Source organism: Trifolium pratense, linkage group LG2, assembly GCF_020283565.1.
Source record: "Trifolium pratense cultivar HEN17-A07 linkage group LG2, ARS_RC_1.1, whole genome shotgun sequence".
In the NCBI taxonomy this organism is placed as follows: domain Eukaryota; kingdom Viridiplantae; phylum Streptophyta; class Magnoliopsida; order Fabales; family Fabaceae; genus Trifolium; species Trifolium pratense.
The window spans coordinates 5410528-5438310 of NC_060060.1; the positions used below are offsets into that span (position 1 = coordinate 5410528).

The following is a 27783-nucleotide window of genomic DNA, read 5'->3' on the forward strand; positions in this document are numbered from 1 at the left end:
TTACTCAAATATTTCGTTTTTGTTGATGACCGGTTGGGTAAGACTGCAAAATAGGTTAGGAGAACAAATAATGTGCTGAATGCTTTTATGATAAGTATTGACAACACACTAGACATTAGTTTAACCTATTTTTCTGATCTTGGAGCTATCTTAGGTGACTGTAGAATTATTTTAGCTTCTACTCTTGTGAACTCTCATGTTAAGTTCATCCGGAGACAAGCAAATGAAGTTGCTCATAGGCTTGCCGGGGCGGCTACATCGTTAGCTAGTTTCCATAATTTTATCGATATTCCTACATGTATTTACGATATTATTATGAATGAAATGAGATAAGCCTTTTACTGTAAAAAAAAAAAAAGTATTGACAACACACTCTAGTCTCTTGTGTGAAATTTAATTTGCGGTCTTTTGATCGAGGTTCTGGCTCTTAAAAAGTGAGAGATCCCAACCTCTAATAACAACAATGATTGATATTAACATATATGTAAAGTCATTTTCGACCAATGTGAATCACTTACTAATGTTACTTAAATGTTGATATGACAAATGCATAAATGTTGCTATTTGATGCCCTCTCATTCTGTTTTCTCCTGTTTGCGAGATTATCTCCGGTGTGCTTGGTAACAAAATCATCGCGGATGCCTAATATCCTAAAATCCTTTAATTTTTCCATTAACTTGAACTGATGGCAGTTGGAGTTAGTTATAATTAGTTGTTTCTGTGATCTTTCATTCACTCTGTGATACAGAGATGTAGAGCACTGTATAAAATCCTAACTGATGCTGAGAAATTCATAATTGTTCTGTTTTTCAAATTCCCTGCTACTCTTATATTTCTTTTCCATTGTGTCGTCCTTGGAGCTCAACATAGAATAAAATTATATTATAGTAGTTGAAACTCATTGTTTAAGAAATGAAATAGCATGTTTCACTTAGCTTTTAGCTTATGAGTGTTTCTTCCTTTAAAAAAAAAAAAAAGCTTATGAGAGTTTCTTTGTATGAAATAAGTTTATGGTTCTTCGCTTATGAAGATGTCTTTACACTTTCATAGATGTTTCAACTTTCAAGAAAAAATTATGATTCAGTCAGAAGATAATTTCAACATATAATAAGCTGTTACGTAAAAGATGCATAGTTATTGTAGGATTTTAATTTTTTTTTGAAGTGTTAATTTTAGAAACAATAGAATGTTAATTTTATGGCATTTTAGTCAATTTTGTTAAATTATTGTTATATATTTAACTAACCAAATTTTTGCCTCCAGATTGCTTAGGGTATTTGGTTCTTTAGTGATACGTTTTAATATTATAATCCTTTGTGCAAATGAAGTTTTCATCTAAATGCTACATTAGTGTACTTATTGTTGTCTCATGCATAAGCTGACATTTGTGATTGTATAGTTTTATTGTAGTCCAACCATATCATTGCATATTGATTTTTGAATTATGTTAATTGTTTTCATTGGGTCTTTATTTCCCCCTCCTAACATGGTGGTATATGATAAATGAGTGAATATGAGAAACTGAGGAAATAGAGAAAGAGCTTTGAGTATTCTTTTTTCTATGAAATATATTTAATATTACAATAGCTGTCTTTAGTAGAGGTTTTTACTTAACCAACAACCATCAGTTGTTAAAGTGACTCTAACTAAAAATACAACATACACAAAATACACATAAAAAACCTAGTATTTGGAAGCTATTACATTATACTATAAGCCGCAGCGGCATAGACAATAACATGCTAGAGACATAAGAAGATTGTGTTATGTACTGTAAAATTTGGGGTTACTTTGAACAAGTTATTTTGAAGAGTGGGGAAGTACTTTTTTTTGTGAGATTGCTTTCTTAGCACCGAGTCTTTATGAATTATTGTCCATAGTTATTCAAGTTTATGCAACTTAATAGATTTATGAAGCTACATTGTTTAGAAATTTTGAGCTAAATTTGAGCCAAAGATCCTTTGGAAGTTCAATTAACATCAATATATAAGTCATGTTAATGGGAAGTGATTTGTTTGAAATAGGCTCATATTTCACCAATATCTTAGAGGAGTAACAGCCATAAATCAGTCCAATCTGAAGTTTTTCTTGTTGGTTTGATTGACTCTTAAACCAGAACAAATTTAACTGAAATTATACGATCTAACTATATTTCTCAAAACTTCATTAATACAATGTAACAATACAAATGAGGTTGAGCTTTTGGAAACAAACTACTAGATTTACTAGTATGGAAAATCACATCCATTTCATGGAAATACAAAGGGAAAACTACTGAAAGTACTAAAAACAGAAGAAGATGGGGCAGAAACTTGCAGTGGGAGAGAATGCAAAATCACTCATTTGCCTCATCTCTCTCATGCTCCTAGTCCTAGAAACTTGAGTTACAGTATTAGTTTTATTCGTTACAATAGGATTGTTATGAAAGACACAAATACAACAAACATGGATACAACATACACATAAGTATAAATGTGTAATGTATGTATAAACACAAATACAACAAAGAACTATTTAAGACAGTTCAAATACAAACACATAAATAAGTTCAACAACTAGTTAGGAACACGACAATAAAGTGGAATAGAATTGGGTTTGTTTGGAGGTGCGTCCCAAACAGAGAAAGCACTAGAAGCGTTCAACCATTTGTCTGTCATTTCTGGATGGTGACGATCAATCACTTCTTTTAAGCTCTCGGTTGTGTTCACCCATTCCAAACCTTCTTTGGTGTATGTCTCCTCATTGAAGTTGATTGTGAAAAACCTATCAGCCTCTAGCCTCCTTCAAAATGCATCATGAAAGTTCAATCAAATTCACTATTTGTATTTCTTTAATAAAAACTTCAGTTTATAGTTCCGTGAGTTTAGTTCAGTTGTCAAAGACATTGCATTATATATGCAGGGGGTCGGGGTTCGAACCCCGGCCATCTCACTTATCCAATAGTGGAATTTCTAGCCACTAGACTGCTTGACAAAAAAAAAAAAAAAAACTTTTGTATAAAAATTCAATATTTTAATAATAAAAATTAAAGAACATAATTTTGTAGTTGTTTTTACCTAGTTGCCATGACAATGAATATTGCAAAAGCAGTCTCACTAATTGCAAAACCCTTTATCTTCTTCTCTGCCATGAGACCTACTAGCAAATCAAGCTCCTCAACATCATCTCCATACAACTCTTCTAATACTTTAATGGTTTCTTTATCATCTGTTAAATCTTCCCATTTTGATATAGGTATCATTAGCACTCCTCTCCTAAATTGGTTATATCTTGCAAGATTATTCTCTCTATCCCTGTAAACTGCATTTATCAAATTTAATTACAATGTTAATTCCATGTCACTAACACAAAAAATTAGAAATGGTTCGATCCCCGCAACTGTGATCGGGAGGGGGCTGAAACCACTTGATGTCAAAACTGATCCCTGAACCAGATTATGCGGTCCAGTGAGCCGGATACCGGTGGTGAAAATTAAAAATTAGAAATGGTTTTAAAATTAGGTGTAGTTCATATAACCTACTTTCAAGAGCAGCTAAGTCCACATGATCAGATCTTTCTGTGCCATCTACATTATGTGGTACTAGGTTTCTCAGCCATGATGGGTAGTTCCACAGTTCTAGAGCTCCACAAGATTGGTGACCCATTGATACTAATTGTTTTGCAACTCCTATCTCAAACAAGGTCTTTGTTCCTTGTAGTCCAATCATGTCATTCATAGGAATCCTATTTAATATCAAAAGAAATTTTAAGCCTTTGAGACTTGAGTGGTAAAAAAACATTTTATCAATAATCAATAAATACATTTTCTATATTGAAAATAAGATAGTAATAAGGTATGATGGTGTAAAATTATTGTGTCATACTCTTTGATTAATGGTGGAGATTTATTTGGTCCTGGGGTGGCAGAAATGTCTCTCAAATGCAGAGAATCAGGTAGTAGTGGATGCATTCTATAAACACTAGAAAAGTCTTCAGTCAAAGAGTATGGAACACCATGATTTTCCGTTCTCTTCATGCCCGCATATCCACTCAAGATGGCTACTCCAAGATGTCCAAATGTGTCCTTAAATTTCTTTCCCAATATTCCATACCTAATATCAAACTGAATAGTTTAGCAAAATTAATTAATGTAATGAACATCAAAATCCATTATACTTTATCTGCTCTTTTTCATAAGAAACAATCAATTTTTTATATTCATTCAATAAATGATATATCTAGTCTATAATATAAATCATACACATTAATTGTTCAATGAACCTAAAAGTCAATTGTTTGTTATAAAAAGAACCCGATTGAGTACCTATTTCCTTTTAGTTTGACATAATCATATTATAACTCCTATACATTTAGAGCAGAAATTCTATATTTACATTAAACAAAATATTATTTATTTTGTATAAATTATCAATAACCTATACATTTCGAAATGTTAAGAGAAAATATAACGAGATAAAATCGCTTCCAATTATTTGTGATTTTACCAATTGGATCGGAAGCCTGCAAGCAAAATGTCGGTTTTAATGAGCTCTACACTCCAATCTAAGATGTGAACCTTTGCAATCACAGCTGAAGTCACCAATCTAGCTCGACGATAAAGATCTTCATCTTCAAAGTCTGGGTAATGCTTCTAATAAAATATAATATTAAAAATATATTAATTTCCCTTTATTATATCAATTCTTTATGATTATTATTGCTCTTCCCTCCCATGTATTGCTCAGAGCCCATAAAATCCTTAAAATGTCCCTATCAGAAGATATCTTCCGTTTGCTTGTTACAGGAGGATAACATATAATAAGTAGGAGCATTTTAGACATTTTAGAGGCTATGAGGGAGAACAAACTTTCAATATACTACTCTCTTCGGCCTTAATTATAAGTAAAATTTCATATTTTAAATTTATTGAATAACTAATATATTTAGTCTGATTTTATTTACCAGACACATTACTTATTTAATAAATCTGAAAGTAAAAATTTATTTATAATTAAGATCGGAGAGTGTATACGTTGTACATACCTTAAGAGCATCACAAACAGCATTGTGTTCTTGAATAAAAAGGGCCTGCAAAGTTGAGACACCAGCCCAACTATTGCGAACATCACCTGATACTGCTGTCCCATCTTCGTTTTGGAGAAGGTTACCATCCTTTGATATTTTTAACTTCCCATCTTCAAAAGTCCTCACTTTGTTCAAAACTTCTTCATTGCTTCCATATATCACGCTTCCATCCCTTTTGTTATACATATATTTATTCATGTAATGTGTAAGTTCAATTAAAAGATCTTAAATTGAAATTATTTATAATTAAGACTTAAATATACAAATGGTCCCGTAATTATTGAGTTTTTTTTTTTTTGACATACAAAAACTCAAAACATTTCATTAAGCAATACCATTTCAATACAACTGAGGTATCATCTCAAAGATGTAGCAACTAGACCATGATATGGCTGCCCTAACAAATGAATAAGCAATTATATTTGTTTTTCGCTTAATCAACTCTACCACAAAGTTCGAACGAAAAAACAAGATGTTTTTTATCTTACAAATTAAAGTTCTAAACACTGACACACCACTATGTAAACTATGAATATTGCATCCACAACATTCTTCGAATCGGTTTAAAAAATGACGTTTGTAAAGCCTATTATATAAATTAATTTGAATATGAAGATATGTTGTATAAATAAAATCACTTGCTTTCTAGCTACTAACTTATTTGTTATCATATAATTTGTGTGAAACAGGGTGTTTATAATATTATATAAGATGTTGATTGAACCATATCGCCAAGATCAATTAAAACCATTATATATGACAAAAATTTAAAATTCCAAAAATGCAAAAATACAATTTAAGAATCAAAAGAAAATAATATAAATAAGTGACATTTGATCATTCAATAAAACAAGCCTTTCATTTGAAACTCTTAATCAATTTTTCACAACTATTTTCAAGACTTTCTCAATCTGTTTCTCTATTCTTTTTATTTTCTTGGATTAAGATTGATCAATAGTGAGTGTGCAATCAAGAACAATTGAATGCATAATTTACGAGATAAAATTTTCATATTTATATCCTTAACTAGTGTCCCGGGCATTTTCCTATAAATATATTATCATTGTTTGTACATAGCAAGCCGGCAGGCCATATGTTTATTATAAAATGACTTATGTTGTGTGTCTCGGAATCTCATCCTGGCAAATCGCACTCATGAATTTTATAAAAGATATGATTGATTGAAAAATATATAGATAGTTCATCAATTATTGTATTAAGTAATAATATAAAGGTCGTTGATGAGATTTTAAGTGTCAAACTTACTTGCTATCTAATAATTTTTTTAAGTCACAGACACATGTTAATACACGTGTGTCTATAACTTATATTATAGAGTGACGATCATAGTGTTGATCATAGATGCCTATATGATCAACACTAGTCATCATTATGTAATATAAGTCGCAATCACAGGCGTGTAGGAACAAGTACCTGAAAATATAGAAATATAAATATCCTTACCACCAAGGTGTGCGGATGTTAGCAGCTCCAGTCTTGATATCATAGAATCCGGTGGGAATTTCCTTTATTTTGTAGAACTTGAAAGATTTCATTGGGCATTGACTTGCAACTTCTCGTGGTGCACTTAGTTCAATCTACATATTTAATGATTATTTTGTCAGAATAAATGTTTATTGAAAATAAGCCGGATACTAATGGTGAAAAACAAAACATTATAAACACTTCAACTATACTAAAAGTATAAAAAAAATAAAATTATAGTACCAAAAAATAATGATATAATGTAATTTTAATGATGTAGATTGATAATGACCTGCTTGGTGTCCTCCATATGATCAATCCAATCATGTACCATAAATTGAAGCCAAGATGCTGCTATCACATTAAATTGCTTCCCAGTGTCCTTGTATGTTTTTCTCTCTAGAAGTTTTGTGGCCACTAGTATTGGATTTGGCTTCAACAACTGCACACAAACAAATAAGTTATATTTAATTTTTTTTAAGACTCGATATCTGGCACAAAGACTGACTAATCTGAGGAACATTTCTTCGACTGCTAAGAAAAACATATATAAATTTAATTTGAACCTTTTCCTTTTGATCAACAGGAGGAACATTTCTACCAAAGAAAGTCCCTTGGCTTCCAGCACCATCATTAAAAGGGTCATTATATCTTCCATCAGCTGTTCTATATGGAAAATCTGTAGGGTTGTACCTAATCCCTACAGGTGCTGTCCCAACATTTATAAGGTTGTATTGTTGGTGAAGATGGCGTCTAAGGTTCAAGTAAATTAGGCCTAAGAAAACAGGCAAACGGTGCCATATCCCCAGTTTGTCAATTGAGTGTACAATCTGTAAATGCCATGCAACAAAATATGTTCATGAGCATAATAAAATATAAAAGATTTAAATATGTAAATGGTTTCCTACAAATATATCACGAGTTTAATTTGATTTTAATCATTGTATATTAAACTTGGTCTTTGTTTGGTATATGGATTTTTTTTAATAAGTAATAATGAGAGTACAAAAGATACTCGAACCCTTACAAATATAAATATTTAGGAATAAAAATGACATATTTGCAATAAAAATAAAAAAAATATAAAAAGTAAAATTACAAGTATTAAAAATAGAACTAGATATATTTATAGGGACTAAATATATATACTCTCTTCGTCCCAAAATATAAGAGAAAATTGGTCAACCAAAATTAATGTATTTAATCTAAATTTTTAACTAAATACATCAACTTTCTTTGACCAATTTTCTCTTATATTTTGGTACAGAGGGAGTATATCGTTAGAGAAAACCTAGGGTCAAGACTTTGACCATGTGAAAACAACAAAAAAATGACTTGTATATTGACTTACTAAATCAACTTTAAAGTATAATTTAAATTTAAAATATGAGTGGTTTAATGTTTATAAAACCATCAAAATATGCTGAGTATCAAATTTCACAATAGCTATTATGTATGTATGATATTATGAATATGACGTATAATTTGTGAAAGAAACAAGAACAATATAGTGGAGTATGAAAGATATTTGTACAAGGAAGATAAAAGCATCGATGGGTGTCATTTTAGACACAATTTCATGGAAATCTTTATGGATGGCATGTTGCATAATTCTTGCAATAAGATCTCTAATGGGATCCACTACTATAGACCACATTATTGTTGCTTAACACAAGACTAATTTTGATGAATTATGTGTATGTGTTTTTCATTCAATACAAAACTTTAGGGTATATTTATAACCTCAAGGGAAAAGGACTTATAGAAGTTTTTTATTCTAATATCTAATTTATGTTCAAATTAATTATAAATGAATGAACCATATTCAACCACGAGGCTCACCACGAGGATAATGGTGAAATTTTTATTTTAAAAATATCATGTTTCTTTCCATTCAACATGTAGCCTGCAGGCCTATTTTAATACAGTGTTGTTTATTGCAACTAGTGATAATGTACAAACAAATGGTACTATATATATATATATATGAACAAAAAGACAAATGAACAATTTGTTTGATGAATTTAGATTTGATTCAATGCATACAAGTAGAAATTTTGTATCGTGAAATTAAATATACAATCTATTACTAATATATTAAAATCAACTACCATCAAAGTTATTAATTTATCTTTATTATTTTTAACTACGTTGTAAGTTTTATATCTTTCATTGTAATTTCATTAAAAAATTTAAAAATATAGAAAGATTTTTTTTTTGACAATTTTTTTTATAAAAAATATAGAAAGATGACATGGTTAACAATAGGAACAAAACTAAAAAAAAAAAAAGGAAAAACAAACAATAAAAAAATTATAAAAATTTTAGTAAATAAAAAAATATAGAAAAAAAATGAAACCCCATAAAAAATGAATTTGATGGGTGTATATAATTGATGGGTGATCCTATGATTCAATGGATCTTGATGAACATTTGATACCATGTTAAAATTGAAAATTGAGTTTAATTCAATCCTATCCTATAAAATTAGTTTATTATAAAACTCATTTTCAAACAAACTCTTTAACCTGACTTTTTTTCATCTTATTTAGAGGTTATACAAACAACTTATGCAATTTTTATATATTATTATAAGTTTGTTAAAATAGTTTATGATAAAATAATTTATAAAATTACAATTTTCACTAGTGTAAACTTATAAAATAACATAAAACAACAGTGCCCCTGGGGCACTAGTTAAACATACTAAAAAAGGAAACAAATGATAAAGTTAATGATGAGAGAGAATAACTTTTCACATCATTAAAACATTGAATACACAATTTACGAGATAAAACTTCTATATTTGTATCCTTAACTAGTGCCCCGACGGCACTGTTTAGCATTTTTCAAACTTAATTTATATTGCATAAGCTATTTGCATAAGTTCAAATATAACTAGGTCAAACGGACCCTAATTAACATGTATCTTTAAAACATGTTTACTCACAAAACTAAATTTCATGTTTATCTAACATTTTTCAATATTTTTCTACTTGGATTTTTACGATACAAACAAAATGAAATTATTAATTGCTAATTTTACTAAGTCAACGAATCAAACACATATCCATAATCCTTGTGGATTCGAGCTCCGTGGGGTCCAAAATCAATAAATTCACGTGTGCTAGGCAATCTTTTATGACTCAATATTAGTTCCGTTTCTAAAAGAAAACTACTTTTTAGATTCATCGAGAATCCTATGTATTTGACCAACATTATAGATGAAATACTTAAATTCTCGATGAATTTAAAAAGTAATTTTTCTCTTATATTTAGGACCGGATGAAGTATATTTTTGTATTTTTCGAGATACCCCTCCATCCCAAAATATAAGCAAAATTGAGTAAAAAAAACTTAATGTATTTGGTTGAAAATTTGGACCCAATACATTCACTTTGGTTGACCAACTTTTGCTTATATGTTGGCACGGATGGAGTATTTGTTAAACATACCAAAAAAATAATAAAAAGTAGGGTTAAATATGATTTTGATTCCTATAATTTTTCAAAATTTTACTTTTAGTACCTAAAGATTTTTTTTTTTCTGTACTTTTTAGTCCTTAAAAAGTAGGGTTAAATATGATTTTGACCAACTTATGCATATCATTCGAAATTTTAAAATTTTTTCTTCGGTCATGTTTAATACATTATATGAAACTCTCTTGCAAAAACTTAAATTTTTTTAATAAGAGATGAATCAAATATGAATATTTTAGTTTTTTTACATAAAAATTCATAAATAATTCATTTCATGTTAAAAAATTATAAATTTTTATCGAAGATGTTCTTATTATTATAAACATGAATAAAAAAATCATTCAAAAATATGAAAGTATACAAAAGTTTGATTAAAAGTAGGGACCAAAAGTTGTGATAGAAATTTTTTTTAGTACCAAAAAGTGCAAAAAAAATCTTTAGGGACTAAAACAAAAAATCTGGAACACTATAGGGACCAAAAATATATTTAACCATAAAAATAAAATTAATGTTGGTAAGATAGCTTTATACATTTTCGAAGTTCTGAATACACAAATTTCAAGACATAATTTCCTTTTTAATAGGCTTAACTAATGCTCTGGGACACAAGTTTCAATCATAAATATCTTTTATATCCACCGACAATAGTTTATTAATACTAACAAGTGATATTCTTACACTCCAACACAAGAAATTCAACGGACAAACTCATACTTAGATTAAATCCTTTGTGGGTTCTTCAGCTAGCAGGTTTATGATTGTTTCAAATTTGAGTAATGATAATCTAGGCGTGTATAAACTTGAAATTAAATAAAAATAATAAATTGCTGAAAGGTAAATTGAGTTCATACGTCAATTAAGAGTTTACAACTTGTATTAAGAAATGTATCCTTGTGTGTTTTGTGTGTTAACGTGAAGATGCTTTTCTATTTTAAGCTATGAATTCCTCTTTTGGAAATGAGCTCATATTTATAAGAAAACAAGAAAATTCGACTAATCGCCTTCAATCTTTACATGTATACCACATGTCCTGTTAACTTCTCTTCGATGGAACCGCCAAAAATTGTTTGCTATTATCTCCTTTGGTGTTTGAAAGTTAATTTTTGGTAGAAAACTTCTTTTGGTGTGTTTGTCCTTGGCCTCTCGAATTTCTCTTTGATGTGATTTCAAACTCAGTCTCCGGTTGCCTTTCGAATCTTAAGTAAAATTTTATATATAACAATTTTAAAGAAAATTATAGATATGAAGTTAAAAAAATAATGGCTTAAATACAGTTTTGTCCTCCTGTTTTAATTAAATAGGAATTTTACCCCCGATTTTAAAATGCGGACTTTTATCCTCATTTTAATTTTTGTTAGATTTTGCCCCTCTATCATATTAGCTTATGTGGCAGTGCTTATGTGTATAAGTGTTTTCCACGTCATTAATTATTTATTATTAAACATTATCTTATTATTTCTTTTGAATGAAAAAATTCTAAAAATGACAAAAAAATATCAAAATGAATATGGAAAAAAAGTAAAAATAAATAAAATAACTTTAAATAGCATAAACAAAAAAAAAGAAAAATTCAGTAAATCTCCAATAATAAGTAAAAAATAGTAAAAATCACAAAAAAAAGAGAGTAAAATACAGTAAAAAAAAAAGAAAAACATAGTCTAATCAAATCAGAAAAACCAGTAAAACCAGTAAAACCTTTTCATAGTAAAGAAATAATAAGATAATGTTTAATAATAAATAATTAATGACGTGGAAAACCATAAATAATTAATAAGATAATGTTTAATTTTAGATTTTAAACAGAATCATAAGCTGATATTAACTGAGTTTAATCTCAACACCATATGAACTATTATATCTGTTGTGAGAAAATTAAGATAATGGAATGCAGTTACATGAATGAAAGATTTCTCACCTGAGTGCATGCAAACTCAATCTTGTTAGAAGATCATCAACAGCTTCCTTAGTGTCAAAGGTAACAAACCAAAGACCACAAGATCGATTGGTAGCGTGTGAAAAGTCTCTTAAACTCATCTGCACAAGTAAAAACAATATACACCAAAGCAAGGTTCCATTTGCTGCAGCTTTTTCCAAATCAATAACTTAATTTTAGATTTTAAACAGAAGCTTAAGCTGATACTAACTGAGCTTTAAAGAAATGTGCGGTCATAATGAAAATAGTCAATTTACTTACCACCAGACATTGGAAAAGCTTTGGATTGAAGATTGAAACTTTGGAGCAACATATTTTCTTCATTCTAGAGTTATTTCTTACTCTTAATTTCATGAATTCAACTTTTATGTTGGTGTTCTTTTTGATTATGGATAGCTAAATACTATTCTAGGGTTTTTGGTGTATCTTGCAATTAAAATTTCTTTTGCTATGTCTTAGCTATATGTTCTAGTTTCTAATTTGAATTTCGATATTTTGTTAATTAATTTTATCCTATTGATTTTATCACATAAGTAGGAATTATCAACCTATGAATGTTTATAATCAATTGATTGATCAGCGACCGTACTGCAGTTAATTGGTGGACCTATAGGATAAATGAGACTTAAATTATTGCATGACCAAACCTTAATCATAGTCTTCCAATCATTCAACTTTTTTGTGCTTTATGCTTTTCTTAAATTTCAACTCTTTGCATGACCAAACAGATTAATAGTTTTAGTAAAGAGATTGGTAATTGAGTTAAAATAAATGAATTCAAATGGAACTAGACATAATCAAATATTGCAAGTGAAACGATGACCCTAGACCTCTCTCTACTGGTTTACAAACTTCACGTTTTTATTCTTGTTCTTACTCTTACACGTCATTATTTTCTCTTTACTTATCATGACAATTCAACTACTCGTTTGCAAACAATTTTCATTCAACTTCACGTTTTTATTCTTGTTTGCATAATTTTTATATATGAATAATTGCTCAATATTTCATAATTTCACACATTAAAAAGATAAAATATCACAAGTCAAAATAAAATACAATTTATAATTCAAACCAAATTAGAAATTATATAATAAACTAAGTTCAATAACACAAAATAGCACTATAACATCAATTGACAACATTTTGCCTTCAAAAAAATCAATTGGCAACATACTACAAAAACAAAGTGCCAAGTGAAAAAACAAAAACTAAATGTTCATCAAGTTCATAAAGAAGTCCATTGTCAAATGCATAGCAAAATGCAACATAGTGCCAAGTTAAAAACTAAATGTTCATCTAGATATAAAAAATTAAAAACTAGAAAAAAAGTTAAAACGACGTCGTTTTGCCCTGTTTTTTTTTTTTATTTATAAATTCTGCAGAACCGCTTGAATCGCCCTGGCCGGTTCGTCCCGGTTCACGCGGTTTTTTGCCGGTCCGTTTCCTATCAGTTTTTTGCTCATAACCGAACCGTTTTCATGACCGGTTCACGGTCCGACCGACCGGTCCGGTTTTGATAACCTTGGATAAAACCGTCATCAATTAGGTCAATGTTTAAGCCGAAAATAATATTCCCTCTGTACCACAATATATGTTATTTTGGAGAAAAAATTTGTACCAAATTATATGTCGTTTTACGATACCAATGAAGCATTCTATTTTTTCTATTATACCCTTAATTATTTATTATTCTCTATTCTTTCGATTCTTCAATTTATTTTTCCCATACAATTAATGAAGGGTAATTTTATAAACTAATTCATAATTTCTTTTTTCATACAACATTCATTATATTTCTTAATATGCGTAAAAATGTAAAAACGACATATATTGTGGTAGTCACTTTATTTTTTAAGTGTATCTCCACAGTTATTGGAATTTTTGACACTGATCTTCGGAATTTTTGACTCCATATTATAATTTGTCCTAGTTCACAATCTGATAGTTTGAGTTAGGATCTATCATAGCCTAGCTTCATAGGAGAATCCAAGGCTATTCTTAATTTACATAAAAAATTAACTACAAGATTAATCAGGGAAAAAAGCAAATCCAATTATTCATAGTTGACCGACCAACTTTATTTACGACTAGTTCTCAAAGCTATTCCCTAGTTTTTAGTGAAATGCAATGAATTCATCCTATTTCTATATATAAAAAAAAAGCCTTAAAAAAGAATCCATTATCAAAGCCTAAAAAATACTTTGTGGAAAGATGAGAATTTAAATATAGTAAATGAAAGAAATTGATTAAAGAAACATTTTCTTGAATGTTAAAATTGAAGGACAAATTGCTCAAAATTATTGGACCCAATGCAAATTGCTTAAAATTGAGGAAATAATGTTTGTATATAGACCATTGGATTAAAAACATGTGATAATATTTTAATTAGAAAAAATTAAAGTAAAGTTGGTCAATTGTTAAGCTGTAAAAATTGAGGAAAAAAAATTGAGAGGATAAAATAATTATAATTCAAAAAACATATAGAATAATAATTATAGAATATAGATAGAAAATAAAATTGAGATGTACCAAATCAATTTGTTTGCCTATACTCTTATAACAAAAAATATCATTTGCCAATATACCCTATAAACTATAAAGACACTCCAGAGTTACGAGGCAACTCAAACGTAGTACTTAGCTTAGACAAAAGCACTGCAAAAACTAAAGAAGCAGAAAAAGTGACAAGCAAAGACAATAAATAATAGCAACAGGGGTAAGGAAGGGCCAGAAACATGCAAAGACAATAATACTCGAGGATTGAAACTTCTATTGAATTCATATTTGAAGTATCTGAAATACTCAACAATGTTGAGTCTGTGTATTCATCATGAATATGGAGCATGAGTCAAGCATGCTGTCTTTCGGCCTAAATCTAAAGATGAAATCAACCAATCTAACGGAAACAAACGGAAACTCGAGGGATATCAACATCATTACCTTCCTCATCCTGACATCCCACAAGCAGGTCCAAATGACGACGATACAAAGGAATCGTCAACTTGTCCCTTACCAGATTTTCTATTGTTCTGTCCATACGCTTCTTTTTATCTTTAGTGCTACCGACCATGCTAGGAAAGAGCAAATAATTTCCGCATGAAATACTGTAAGCTTTCAAGCCTTTATCCTTCAGCCACTGAATAAGTTCCCTAAGGGTGGGATTGTTTCCCAGAGTCCATCGGTTCCAAACTGTCCAACTTGTCTCTTTATGATTGATAACCTTCGGTGGGACTGGCTCCGCCATTGAAAAGAGAGGCAATGCTAAGTTTGCAAATGTGTTTCTATAGTCTTTGACTTTGTGGCCTCCATCCAAAACTTTGTACAGCTCCAAGCAGACAAGACCAGTGGCCATGGCAGTTGAGGTTGCAATTGCAGGAATAATCTGCCCAGCAATAAACTTGGCTTTAAGCTTGTCAACCTCAGGAATGCTGTAATTCCGAGCTCTCATGTTTGCAAGCCCAGCAATCACATCCATATGGTAGTTTGTATCATCATCCTGCAGTTTTTTAACAGAAAATCAATTTCTTAAGTTATGACAACCAATAAAAGAAAGTGCATTCAAATACAGAATATAAGGCTCATAAACTCAAGTGATGATCCAATTTCAAGCTAATACAAAATCATACCCACCAATCTAGCATTTTCAAATGTAACTAAATTCTACAATATATGAACATAAATGACAAGAATTCAAACATTTTACTAGAGAAGCTATTTAGTTTTCCGCAACTGTAATGAAAGAAAAACAAACCTTCTCAAACTGAATTGGCTTCATCCTGAATGTAGGGGCCAAATTTGTCCGACACGTCTCTAACTTGATTATTAGATCATTAATAACATCTGCATCAGCCTTCTCGTCTGTCACTACTTTCTCACCTTTAGGCTGAAAGCCAGGTACAATCACCCTACCAACTGCATCAGCCACCTTCTTAGGGTTCTTAACCCACTCAGGAATTGGGATACCAGAAATTTCTGAGCGTAAAATAGCAGCAGACATCACAAAATTTAGGTGACCCAGACCAGAGGTCGAAAACTGCAATGGGCGAGGAAATCTTTTTGGAGCAGACCAGAAAGGAGCTCCAGTACTAGTTGTAGCATCTTCAGGAAAATTAATGGTCAACTGCTTCACCCGATTAGCAAAATAATCTTCAAACCTGTAGAAAAAAATGGTTATAAATAGATAGAAAAATTAATATGGTGCCACATCATTACTAAAAGAGAACACAAGTCTAAAATCTTCAAAAGTATACTTTAGTCGAGCCCAAGTAATACAATCTTCAAAAGTGTCACACTTATCCCTGTCCAGACAATCAAGAGCACGCTCCAAAGTATGCCTTGCTTGACCATCTCCAGCATTCCTCATTGCATTAGTATATTCACTTGGGTTGGACAAATATGTATCGACTTCAGCTGGAGTTTTCTCAAACAAACCATCAAACTCTGATCGGGCCCATGTCAAGCAATGATCAATGTTGTGTGGAAATGAGTGCACAGTGCACATCGGTGCCTGTTTCTCAGGAGGATCTATCGATGCACCATAATTTTCTGTGAGATGGGGAATGACCATCTGGGTATTGCATTTCGCTCCAAGAGTCCCAGATTCAAGAAGAGGCTTTTGGAAATACAGGCATCTCCGATCAACATACCGTCTTGCATTCACATCGTCCAGTGCATTTATCACAACACTCAAGTTTTCCCAGAAGGTATCATGAAACACATTTTCAGTTTCAGGGCTGACACGGTTTTGTAGAGCTTCAATATTAAAACTAGGATTTATAGATGCAGCAGCTGAAGCAGCAACAGTGGACTTGGCCTGTCCAATATTCCAATCACGGAAGAGTAACTGTCTGCTTAGATTGCTTTTCTCTATCACATCATCATCAGTAATTGTCAACTTCCCCTGCTTTCCACAAGCAACTCCCATAAGTGCAAGGTTTTTTAAAAATTCACATCCCAAGGCACTACATCCAACAACAAACACTTGAGAATCCTCTAACTTCTTTTGTAACTTCCGTCCAAAAACTGAAATTTGTGCATCATAACGACTATTTACTGGTCTAAAATCATCTGGGTCCAGCTGTTCTGAAGGAAGTGATTCCACCGAATCAAAATAGAAAAACTGCAAGGGAACAAAAGTTTAAACAAAAGTATTTTAAAAAAGCAGAGAACATGATGAAACAGTTCATTAAAAAAAACATGAAACAGTTCATAAAAAAATGATGAAACAGTTAAAAATATACTTACTTGAAAAAGTGGATGAAATTTTCCAGAGCAAGCTTTGAGAACTTCTTGTCCAACAATTCCACCAAACATGGCAGCCATAGGGTTCAGTACAGCCCTAGAACCAAAGGCAAATCGGCGCAACAGTTTTGGATTTATAGCATCTAGTTTATCATCACCTGAGCTGTCATTCATATCAGTGACAATGGCTATAAGCTTTTGTGCATCATCCTCTACTCCAGGAATAGGGAAGCGACCTAACTCAGACATAAATTTATCCAAAGCCTGGAATGCTAAGTGAAGGAGAGGTGGGCGATCAAACTTGGCAAAATCACTCAGAAGAAAATCACCTTTATCACTAAGTGCCTCCCTCAGTGGCTTAAAATTCAATACCTTTTGCTGCTTGATTTGTGTGACAATACCACCTTTTTCATAGCTACCATAATTTGTCGTGTCTTCTTCAAGGGTAAATGAATAAGCGCTAGCATTTTTAATCTTCCTTGGCTTTCCATCATTTAATTCCTTCATACCATGAACTTCAGAGAATACAACAAGATCTCCATCCTGAAACTCAAGCCTCTCATCATCAACACAGGAAACTAGAGCAGGATTGTCGTTGCTGACAGATGCAATTATGCCAGTATGGGCTTCCTCTCCATCAACATCAAAAACAGTAAACTCAGGCCCAAAATCACAGAACACGGAACCAAAAAGGCCTCTAACTTCGGTTTTAATAAAAGCAATAGTAGGTTCATGACTGTGGCAGTAATCATTGTACTCAATGGCTTTCTCAAGACTAATATCAGTAAAAACAACAGCCTACAAAAATAGCAAATAAAAAAATTGTAAATATCACAAGCATTATACACTACTTATGAAAGCACAAACAGTTCGGAAAAAACTTCAAAATAAATTACAACATTATACTACAAACATTATCAGTCTTAGGTTATATACTTGTCTTTACTTCAGAATTATGCAAATCATCACAGCAGGACTTTATGGAAAGGAGCAAGAGCAACAAATCAATATGCAGAAAGGAGTGCTTATCAGTGGTTTTATATGCTAGGGGAAACTATAAAACTTTACAAACATATTTTCTAAATATCAACTGCTACTAGCCTACTAGAAGTGAGAACATTTTCAGCAGCTACATTGCCCTTTCAAAAACCATAGATAAATTAAAATATTCAGAAACGACAAGCAAACAGACAAACATCTATGTAAGTGTGTGTGTGTGTGTGTGTGTGTGAAGAGTAGAAAGCAAGAGAGATACTTGGAAATCAGCAAGTTTCTCTTTTGTCAGCTCAGATGTTAAGCTTTGCACAACCACTGCATTGTTCAGCTCCTGCAACTTAGCAACAGAAGCCAATGCTCTGTTTTTCCCAACATCATTCTCCGAAAACACAAAATTGCTAGACATGTCCCATAGCTCAACATTCCCCACATCATGCAAGGTCACAGATTTGACACCGGCAAGAATGAGATTCTTCGCTGCAAATGGCAATTTAATGGCTTAAGTTAACAATGTAAACATTACAAGACTGAATTTGAAGAGCAGTTAATCATTGTCCATTGAAATTTCTCACCATAAACAATAAACTACAAGATTATGTACAGTGATATCCCCTCCATTGAAATCTCTTACCATAAATAATAAACTACAAGAATATGTACAGTGATATCCCCGTCACTGCCTCCATTTTGCAGATGGCAATGAAAACTAATAACCAAATCACAAAACTTAGAAGGACCAATCTCATTATCTAAGAAGCAGAGATGTTTAAGCTCCAGGATATAGAGCAGAAATAACCATTGGCAGTTTTACCGAGAACCATTACAAATCAAAAATTGAACAAAAAACACAAACCAAACCTATATCTAGGCAGCAAGAAACTAACCTAAAATCTACTGAAGAAACAACAATAACAATGTGACAAGCAATCAACAAAAATTCAAGATCAAAGACTACATACCAAAACCAAAAGTCATGACCATAACCACAGAACTTACTAGCACTAATCACATCATCTCCAATTAAATTAACCATTGAAAAAGCTTCATCAAGAACCATTACAAACAATATGGCACACAAAAATCACAAACAACAAAAAATATAACAGCATCAAGAAACTAATCTAATATTCATTCAAGAAACAACAATAACAACATGAAAAGCAAGCGATCAACCGAGATTCAATATCAAAAACTACTTACCAATCTCGACGCCAAGACCCTGCATTCCGGACACAAGGACATCAGCTCCAAAAAGCCTCCGCATGGTCTCTCTACCATACACAGCCAGCTGCCTGCTATGTAAATCTTCATCAATCTCTTGAGGATTGTTATCTCCCACAGGCATAACGTAAGTTCCTTGATCAACCTCTTTCTCGCTATTGCTATTGTTGTTATTACTGCCACTCAAACTCCGGTCGCTGTTAACGGCCGATTCTTCTGGTTCGGTAAACTACTAAAGATCAACTAGGAAGTATAAAGATCAACTAAAAAACATGCAAAAACGTAAAGATTAACTGAAAATAGTTAAGATTAACGGAAAAATGACTAACAAAAAACCATAACCCTAGAGATTCCTTAACGTGATTAAGATTGAGTAAAAAAGCAAGAGATACAAATCAAGAAGAGAATGAGGAAGATCGAAGCAACTTACCGATCGGAACATCTAGAAGAAGTAAGGAAAACGAAGAATGGAATCGAGAGAAATGGCGGGAATCAAGAGAAATGGCGGGAATCGGAGAGAAACAGAAAACGGTTATGCTTCTTCTTCTTCTTCTTGGTTTTGGGTTTTTGTGATAGTGTGTTTGAAGTGTTATGGTATTTATACTAGAATTTGAAATTAGAAAAACGAAAATGCGAAATTAGAAAGGAAAAGAAAATTGAGTTATGAATTGAGGGGTATTTATGGATTTTTGTAATGTAGAAAATTAGAAAGCAAACATGTTTGTTGTGACTTTGTGGGTAACAGTGTGAAGGGTGTGATACGGCGTCGTTTTGTGTTGGTTTGGTATGTGAAAATATGACGTCGTTATAGGGATGTTCACGTAAAGCGTGGTTCAAGTTTGAATAGTTTTGGGTCCAACGGAAACCATACTTTTGGTTCATTGGGTTTATTTTATATTTCAACTTTCAAGTACCTTATATTTTAAAAGTTTTGAGTTAATCTCTTCCGGTTCTTTATATTTTAAACTTTTTAAGTTAGTCCCTTAAATTTAGAAAATTTGAATTAGTTAGTTATTATTTAATCATCTTTATAGGACTAATTAATTCAAAACCACCAACACAAACCTAACTATTACAGGGGGTATGATTCGAAACAAGACTCGGTTGGAAGAATTGGACCGCACACATATTACTATGTTTTCTGTAGACGAAGGGGGGCAAGACCACATAAAGGTGGTGTTTATAGTGATGGACCCAGAGATGTTTATTTTAAGTTGAACAATATTGGCTCATCTCTTATTTCTATGGCAAAGCTTGGCCCATCTTCTAACTCTAAGGCAAAGTCGATTCCCCAAGTATCAATTGGCAAAACTCTTAACAGTATTAATCCTACACCTGCAAAAGTGAAAAAAACAACAACATATTATCCATCAATTGCTTTTTATTCATCTCAATGGTCAACTCTCCCTTCTTCATGTTGATGCAGGCGTGACTGGTTGCTAGGAATGGTCTTCATAGGATTATATCTCTTTCATCAGCTAAGTCTATGTTTATGATCACAAAGTCTATTGGGAATGTCAGGTCTTTGACTTTCACTATGACATCTTCAATCATCCCATGTGCATTTATTATTGACTTGTTTGCTAGGAGTAGTTCCAACTTACTGGAAATTGTCATTTTTCCCAGTTTGTACTTCTCGACGAGAGTTAATGGCATTAGATTGATGCTGGAACCAAGGTCTAGTAATTCTACTATTTTATTTTATCGATCAATGTTCAGTCGTAATCGAGATCGAGTCCTATCACTAGGTCAATAGAAATGACATCTACAGATTGATGGAATTTGGCTTTCACCGCTGCTTTCGACGTGTCATCGTCATGCACAACACTTTCTTTGTGAAAATCGACTTGAAGATTATTGTCCTTTGAGGAAGCTTCAGGTTGAGGAAAACCTTCACTTTCTGGTTCCACATCTACTTCATCCATCTCTATCACTTTGAATCGAATCGAATGCGGTTATGCTTCGATGCATGATCAACAGTGAAAGGTTCATCACATACAAAACATAAACCCAATTTCCATCTTCTCTTCTACTTCAACAGCACTCAAAATTTTCACACTCTTGAATTTTGCAGCCGTTATGCGCGCTGAATCGAAGGCTCGAGATCCCAATTGTAACGGAAAATAGATTTCAGAGACGAAACCGATAGAATCAAGTCTCGAAGTAGGAATTCCAATGGTTGAATAGAATTCAGTACAAATGAGAAATGTAAACATAAATTGAAAGTTATTTTTGAGAGGAGGGATAATTGTTCATTATGATTTCATTAATTTACAATTACAAAAGAGCTAGTGATGTATATTTATCAAAGATGATGAATCTAAGATGTAACTTAAATTACAAGCATGGCATAATAACTGACCCTATCAACATGGCATAACAGGTTTTGGCTGATCAGTCTTTTGCGCAGGAATTGAAAACTATGAATAACATGAGAGAGGCATTTCTGAAAAACTCTATCATTTTACTTTTTTCATGAAGAGTAGGCAAAGAATATAAACATGAAGAGAAGTGATGGTCTACACTCTTGACAGTTCAGCATAAAATCAAGAATGCAGTGAAAGATCACACTCAAGTGCTACACAAAGCATATACTGCAAATATAACAAATAACAATCAAACCTTATTCTTTTGGAATATACATATATATCCCCAATACCTTCGATCAAGTAGATTGTTTCTAGAAGCATCTTGTTTGTTGGATTACTAATTACATGATCTCACCGCGCGCACCTTCCAAGAAGTGGAGTAGCCAGAAAAAGTATATTATCGCTGGCAGAATGTTAAACATAGTGAATACATATTGCTGGCAGAATGTAGTAAAAGTTCAAAGTATATTATCAAATTCTTCATATAGATATTATTTCAACACAAACCTAAAGGCCATTCAATAAGGGTAAAATGTCAATCATTTCATTGATGCAGAAACCAAATTAGTTTGCAAATAAGAATAGATAGAGTAAACAAGCTAATATCCCAATAATTGTGAAAACAAGAAAAACAATTAATGACTTATTCCTTGAATTGGAAGAATGTTTTCCTTGTAGTTTACTATCTGACTATAATAAACCAGTCCTCCTTCGTAACCAAGCTCCGCAATCATTTGGGTATTTAAATCAAGCCAAACTAGTTTTCCATCTTTACTTATGAAGACTATTTCTCCTTTCATCCCCACTCCCATAGGACGCTCAACACAAGACAATGGCCCAACAATTAAAAATTTAGTCCATGATTCCTTTATACCAAATTCACCCAAAATTGATATGTGAAAAGTACTCGCCTCATTATGATATGAGATCAATGCAATGAACCCATTGAACACCGCCAAATTTATCCATGAATTAACCTCATAACAATTATCTACATTTGATGGTATGGGTGTTATGCAGAACACCTCATTGTTCAAGTAAAATGAAACCAAAAATGGTCTTTTTGGTCTTTCTTCTTCTTCTTCTTCTTCTTCTTCTTCTTCTTCTTCTTCTTCTTCTTCTTCTTCTTCTTCTTCTTCTTCTTCTTTTTCACACAACCAATGACACACTCCATCCATGTAGACTTGGGTGCCACCATTACATTCCAATGAATATGGCATGTTAATATGAAGTCTCCTCCACGAGTCACTTCTTAGGCTGTATATCTCCCATATGGGATTATGAAGTATTTTCACCCATTCGTCAAAGTAATCACATGATGATCCTATAGAAACATGCACATGCCGAATGACCTTATAGTCATTTGTAGCATGTTCATAACCAAATCCGTGAATATTATACGTAACAGAATTTGGGATATGCGAATGCAACCACTCAGCCTCACTGGAATGAAAGAGCTTGCCTGTTTGGGTAGCTGGTGTCCACAATGCAATTCTGACATTAATAGATGAATAGAGACAAAATGTGCCATTAATACTACCAGATCCAAAAATATTAGTAAGAAGAGGTCTCCAACCTTTAAATGGATTTGACCAATCTAATTGAACCATATTCTCAAACATCTCACCAGAAAAAGAATAGAAAAGGTCTTCATCAGGGGACTGATTAACATTTAGGATGAGAGATGATGGGTCATTATACGATAAGAAATTGCTACGGAACATGTTCATGAAGTGATCATTTTGAAATAAGAGAGACCATGATTTTCGAACACATTCAAATCGCTTCAAAGATTTAACAGGCAACTTTGATAGAATTGATAAGGAAATATCATCAGGTATGTAAGAGTTCACCTTTTCGTTTGTAGCAGCCATTGATTTCTTCTCCGTCGCAATTTGTTGAATAGAAAAAGGGAATGCTATGATATTATTCAACTGCAAAGTAGTGGCTTATATAAAGCCTTTACAAAGAAAAGCAAATAAATTGAATCACTCCACTAAACCAGTCCACTAACTGATAACGTGGATTGTGGAGAAAAATCCTCTAACAACTCCTAATAAGTAGGGATTTTTATTAACTAAAAGATTGAAACTAATCCTAACAACAATGACAATTTAGCAACAATATTTTCAACAATGCTAAACCCTAATTTTAAAGGTGCTAGGGTTTTGGTTGCAAGAGTAGTGAAACAAGCGTAGAGACTGCTTGTTTGTGTCTTACTTTATGTATATACTAGAAATTAAACCCGTGCGATGCACGAGTTTGATTAAATTTGTTATTTTATAATTTGGTTATTGAATAAAATAATATGATATTAAATTTTTTAAAATTTAATAATAGATTTATAATATTGATAAATAATAGACTTATAAAATTCATAATGTCCATTGTATTTAATGAACCCAATTAATCAGCTAACTAATGAGTTTGCTAAGCGGTTAATAAGTTTCTCCTAAGTTCAACTTCAAATAAAATTATCAAAGATAGGTATGTATATTAAAAATACTTTTTTATGATCAAGTCAAAAAGAAAAAAAAAATTATGATGAAATTTTTTTGTGGTGTTTAATCAAGACATAAACTTTATCGGTATTTTCTATTAAATCTAAAAATGAAAGTTGGTGTATTTAGAAAGACTAAAAATATATTTATTCCTATTTTATATTAGATAAGTACTTCAAAAGAATAAATAGTTCGTTTATAAACTTTCGAGATAGATTAAAACTCATTAGTAAAATACTGTAAAAATCCCTCACCGAAAAAAAAATCTGTAAAAATTTGAAGCTTTTGGTTAGTGAAATTTGAAAGAGATCCTTTAAAACTAACATTAGAATTAGAGGTTTTTTATACCCTAATTTGTATATTATAATGTTAAACAACACAAAAATACCAAGTTCAATGCTACTACCTCACTTGCAACACCGTAAACCGGCCTTGTTTATTGTTCCAAGCGATAGAATGTTACGACAATCCATACAATGGTGTATTTTTGTATTGTAGGGAATAGGGAAGAAATCAAGCTCAAATAAAATAATATATTTATAGGTTAAGTTGTACCATCAATAATAAAATGCTACTATAATACATACAATGGTCATTCAAGCCAGACCATACCTCGAGACCTATTCAACAACCAAACTCTCATAATCAATCGACCACTCAAATTTGAGTTTTTATAAATAATTAAGTTATAAATAGACATATACCTCATGATTTTGAAGGGAAAACCTTCCTTTACATTTTTTTTTGAAGCACTTCCTTTACATATAAATTGAGATATACCTCATGATCATTCTCTTATATGAAGTCAAAGGTACAAATCATATATACATTAGCACACATAATGTGCACCGTAATATTCTCACATGTTGAATCTATAAAAGATCAAGACACATAATGAGATAACAAATTTTTTTAAAAAAAAAAATTTTGCAGATAAGAAAAATAATAATAACTACAAAAGGGGTCTAATGTATATAAAACTAAGCAATATATCATTCTACAATTATACTTGACTTTTCATTGGCAATGGCTGTAATTGGTGATCATCAAAATAATGAAAACAATTGCATAAGCTTTGAGAGATATATCATATTTTATCTTAATGTTGCAATTATATGCAAGAATTTTTCATTTTTTGTTGATCGAATTGGTAAATTCATATGATTTTTATATCTTAGGATCCCTTATAGAGATAAATATGCTTGATATGTCTGTCTTGTCCATCAGAAAGGTTTCAATAAAAATCTTGTTTAAATGTATTTTATCTTTGGTGATTTTTTATCTTTTTCATCCTTTGGTTCAGTTCGTCTTAAATTATGTATCAGATAGCGTAACTGCTTACTCTTACTCTTCTTCTCTATTCTCTAAGCAATTTACAATTGCTCATATTTTAAAAAATGCAGTTCTTGTGCTACTTTATTGGATTATATAGAAATCGAGAGAACTTAAGAGAAATTGTGAAGCTTTTTTAGTTTACAGAGATACATGTCTCTTCTTCTTCTTCTTTTTTTTTTACTAAAAATATACATATCTCTCTTCTTATTAATGAAAATAAATTCTAAATTATTCAATTCTATACAATGGTTCTGAAACAGAAATTGAATAGGACTATTCATATAATGCAATTTCATATGATGCCACGGTTAGGACTTCCTCCATGATAAAGCTTGAGAATTGGTTTAATTTGTCATAGTAATATTTTCCCAAACTCCATTTGTGATGTTGCTACACATTCAGCAACAACAATGTTGCGTTAATGATCAAAGTGTGAATCTCGTAACCTTCTCACCCAAATAAAAATTCAAGCATGCGTGAACTCATATGATCAATAGAAATTAAAATTAAAATTCTCATTATTAAAACTTGATGAAATAGATAATCTGTAAAAGAAGGCAATTTTTGTAAAAAAAAATTGATATGTCAGTTGGTATAGACATCTCAACAAATAAAGACTAAAAATGTACAATTCATGAGATTGATAGCAACTCAACCTAAAATAGAACAAATTTTTTAACTAAGCACAATTTTTATATATGCATACTCAAGTTTACAATTCATGAAACAAATGTAAAATCTTGGCATTTTTTAAAAACGTGAAAGATCAATATAAGTACCATGGTAGCAAAAGAAGAAGCAAATAGAGAATATCTTATAAGTACCATGGTAGCAAAAGAAGAAGCAAATACTTAGAGAATATTCATATAAATATTATAATAAATAAACAAACATTTTTTCACCTTGCCAAAGAGTAAAAGTAATGCGATTGACAAAGGTAGATAGAATTTCAATGAAGTACTCCTTCCTAAGATAACAAAAACATCAAGGTGTTAAATATCAGAATGCACCGGATCACAAAATAAGAAGTAAAACAAATGATTGACATATAAATCCAAAGATCTATGGTACAATGTTAAAGTAAAATAAATAATAAATAATGAAATAAAAATACATTTTTATGTAAAAGCTAATTACCTTTAAATAAAACCCTCCTATTTCGGCATCATGCAAATGCAATTGTAAAAAGAGGATGTCCATTTAAGTAGAAATGCAAATGCAATTGTAATAACAAATTGTTGTTACCAATTAATTGATGGAAAAGGAAGAGTTAGTGGTGGTTACTGATTAGTATAATTGAAAGGTTTATGTATTATATGTATGTATTAATATATGAGAGAGTTTAGAATGTAAGAAAACAAATAAGTAGTAATTATTTTCGTAAATAAAGAAGATTCGATGCAAGATAACTCTTGACCTTATGTATTCTTTCCATTAAGTTGATATCATTAACCATATTTATTCATTTTTTTTTAAAAGATGACACATCATCATCATAATAGTATGAGAGATGACACATAAGCATCAACTTAAGCTTAGAAAAAAAGAAAAAATAGAAGCTTTGTTAGGCTGCCACATCAGCAAAAAAAAGTTTGCTTTACAATTATATATATAGATAGATAGATAGATAGATATAGATAGATAGATAGATAGATAGATATAGATAGATAGATAGATAGATAGATAGATAGATAGATAGATAGATGTTTGGGTTGGTTTTGGTCGCAAGAGTAGTGAAACAAGCGTAGAGTATGATTCATTAGCATGTACAAATCCAAACCCAATTTTTGGCACAGAAGAAACAAATATTTTTAGGGAAAATTCTTAACTATCCATTCCTTAAAAATGGGTCATTCAGCCCATCTTAGGTGTCTTATATGTAGTAGTCTACCAAAGTGTCATTTATAATATTATTAAAATATAGTTAATTCTTAATTGTGACAACACAACATTAAATAATTGTAAACACACCCATGTTTCAATTCATGTTTTTTAATTTTTCCATCATTCTCTTCCAGTTTTTTTTTTTTTTTACGGATATTTCATCCATTCTTTTCATCTTCTTCCTCTTGATATGCACCATTAGTATTCTCAAAAATCTCTTTTTACTTCTTTTCTCTAAATGCATCTCTTTCTTTTTAATCAAAATTCTCCTC

The 27783-nt window shown here is 31.3% G+C and overlaps 3 protein-coding genes across 3 annotated transcripts; all 3 read right to left on the reverse strand.

Annotated features, from left to right (window-relative positions):
* Nucleotides 1-2143: 2143 nt before the first annotated feature.
* On the reverse strand, nucleotides 2144-8259 carry LOC123906525 (alpha-dioxygenase 1-like). Its single transcript, XM_045956450.1, has 10 exons — nucleotides 8084-8259; nucleotides 7116-7379; nucleotides 6842-6991; nucleotides 6529-6662; nucleotides 5023-5236; nucleotides 4485-4630; nucleotides 3864-4091; nucleotides 3521-3723; nucleotides 3057-3300; nucleotides 2144-2781 (listed from the first exon to the last, which is right to left on the reverse strand). Exons 1-10 carry the CDS (start codon nucleotides 8204-8206, stop codon nucleotides 2556-2558), a joined length of 1932 nt encoding a protein of 643 aa, XP_045812406.1. The 5' UTR covers nucleotides 8207-8259; the 3' UTR covers nucleotides 2144-2555.
* A 6601-nt stretch (nucleotides 8260-14860) lies between these two features.
* Nucleotides 14861-21347, reverse strand: LOC123904031 (ubiquitin-activating enzyme E1 1-like). Its single transcript, XM_045953730.1, has 7 exons — nucleotides 21168-21347; nucleotides 19402-19651; nucleotides 18461-18678; nucleotides 17209-18003; nucleotides 16215-17083; nucleotides 15716-16118; nucleotides 14861-15460 (listed from the first exon to the last, which is right to left on the reverse strand). The coding sequence occupies exons 1-7, from the start codon at nucleotides 21345-21347 to the stop codon at nucleotides 14861-14863; spliced, it is 3315 nt and encodes a 1104-aa protein (XP_045809686.1).
* Nucleotides 21348-22426: 1079 nt separating this feature from the next.
* Nucleotides 22427-23665, reverse strand: LOC123904033 (F-box/kelch-repeat protein At3g06240-like). The gene has a single exon (XM_045953731.1). It carries the CDS (start codon nucleotides 23663-23665, stop codon nucleotides 22427-22429), a length of 1239 nt encoding a protein of 412 aa, XP_045809687.1.
* Nucleotides 23666-27783: the final 4118 nt, after the last annotated feature.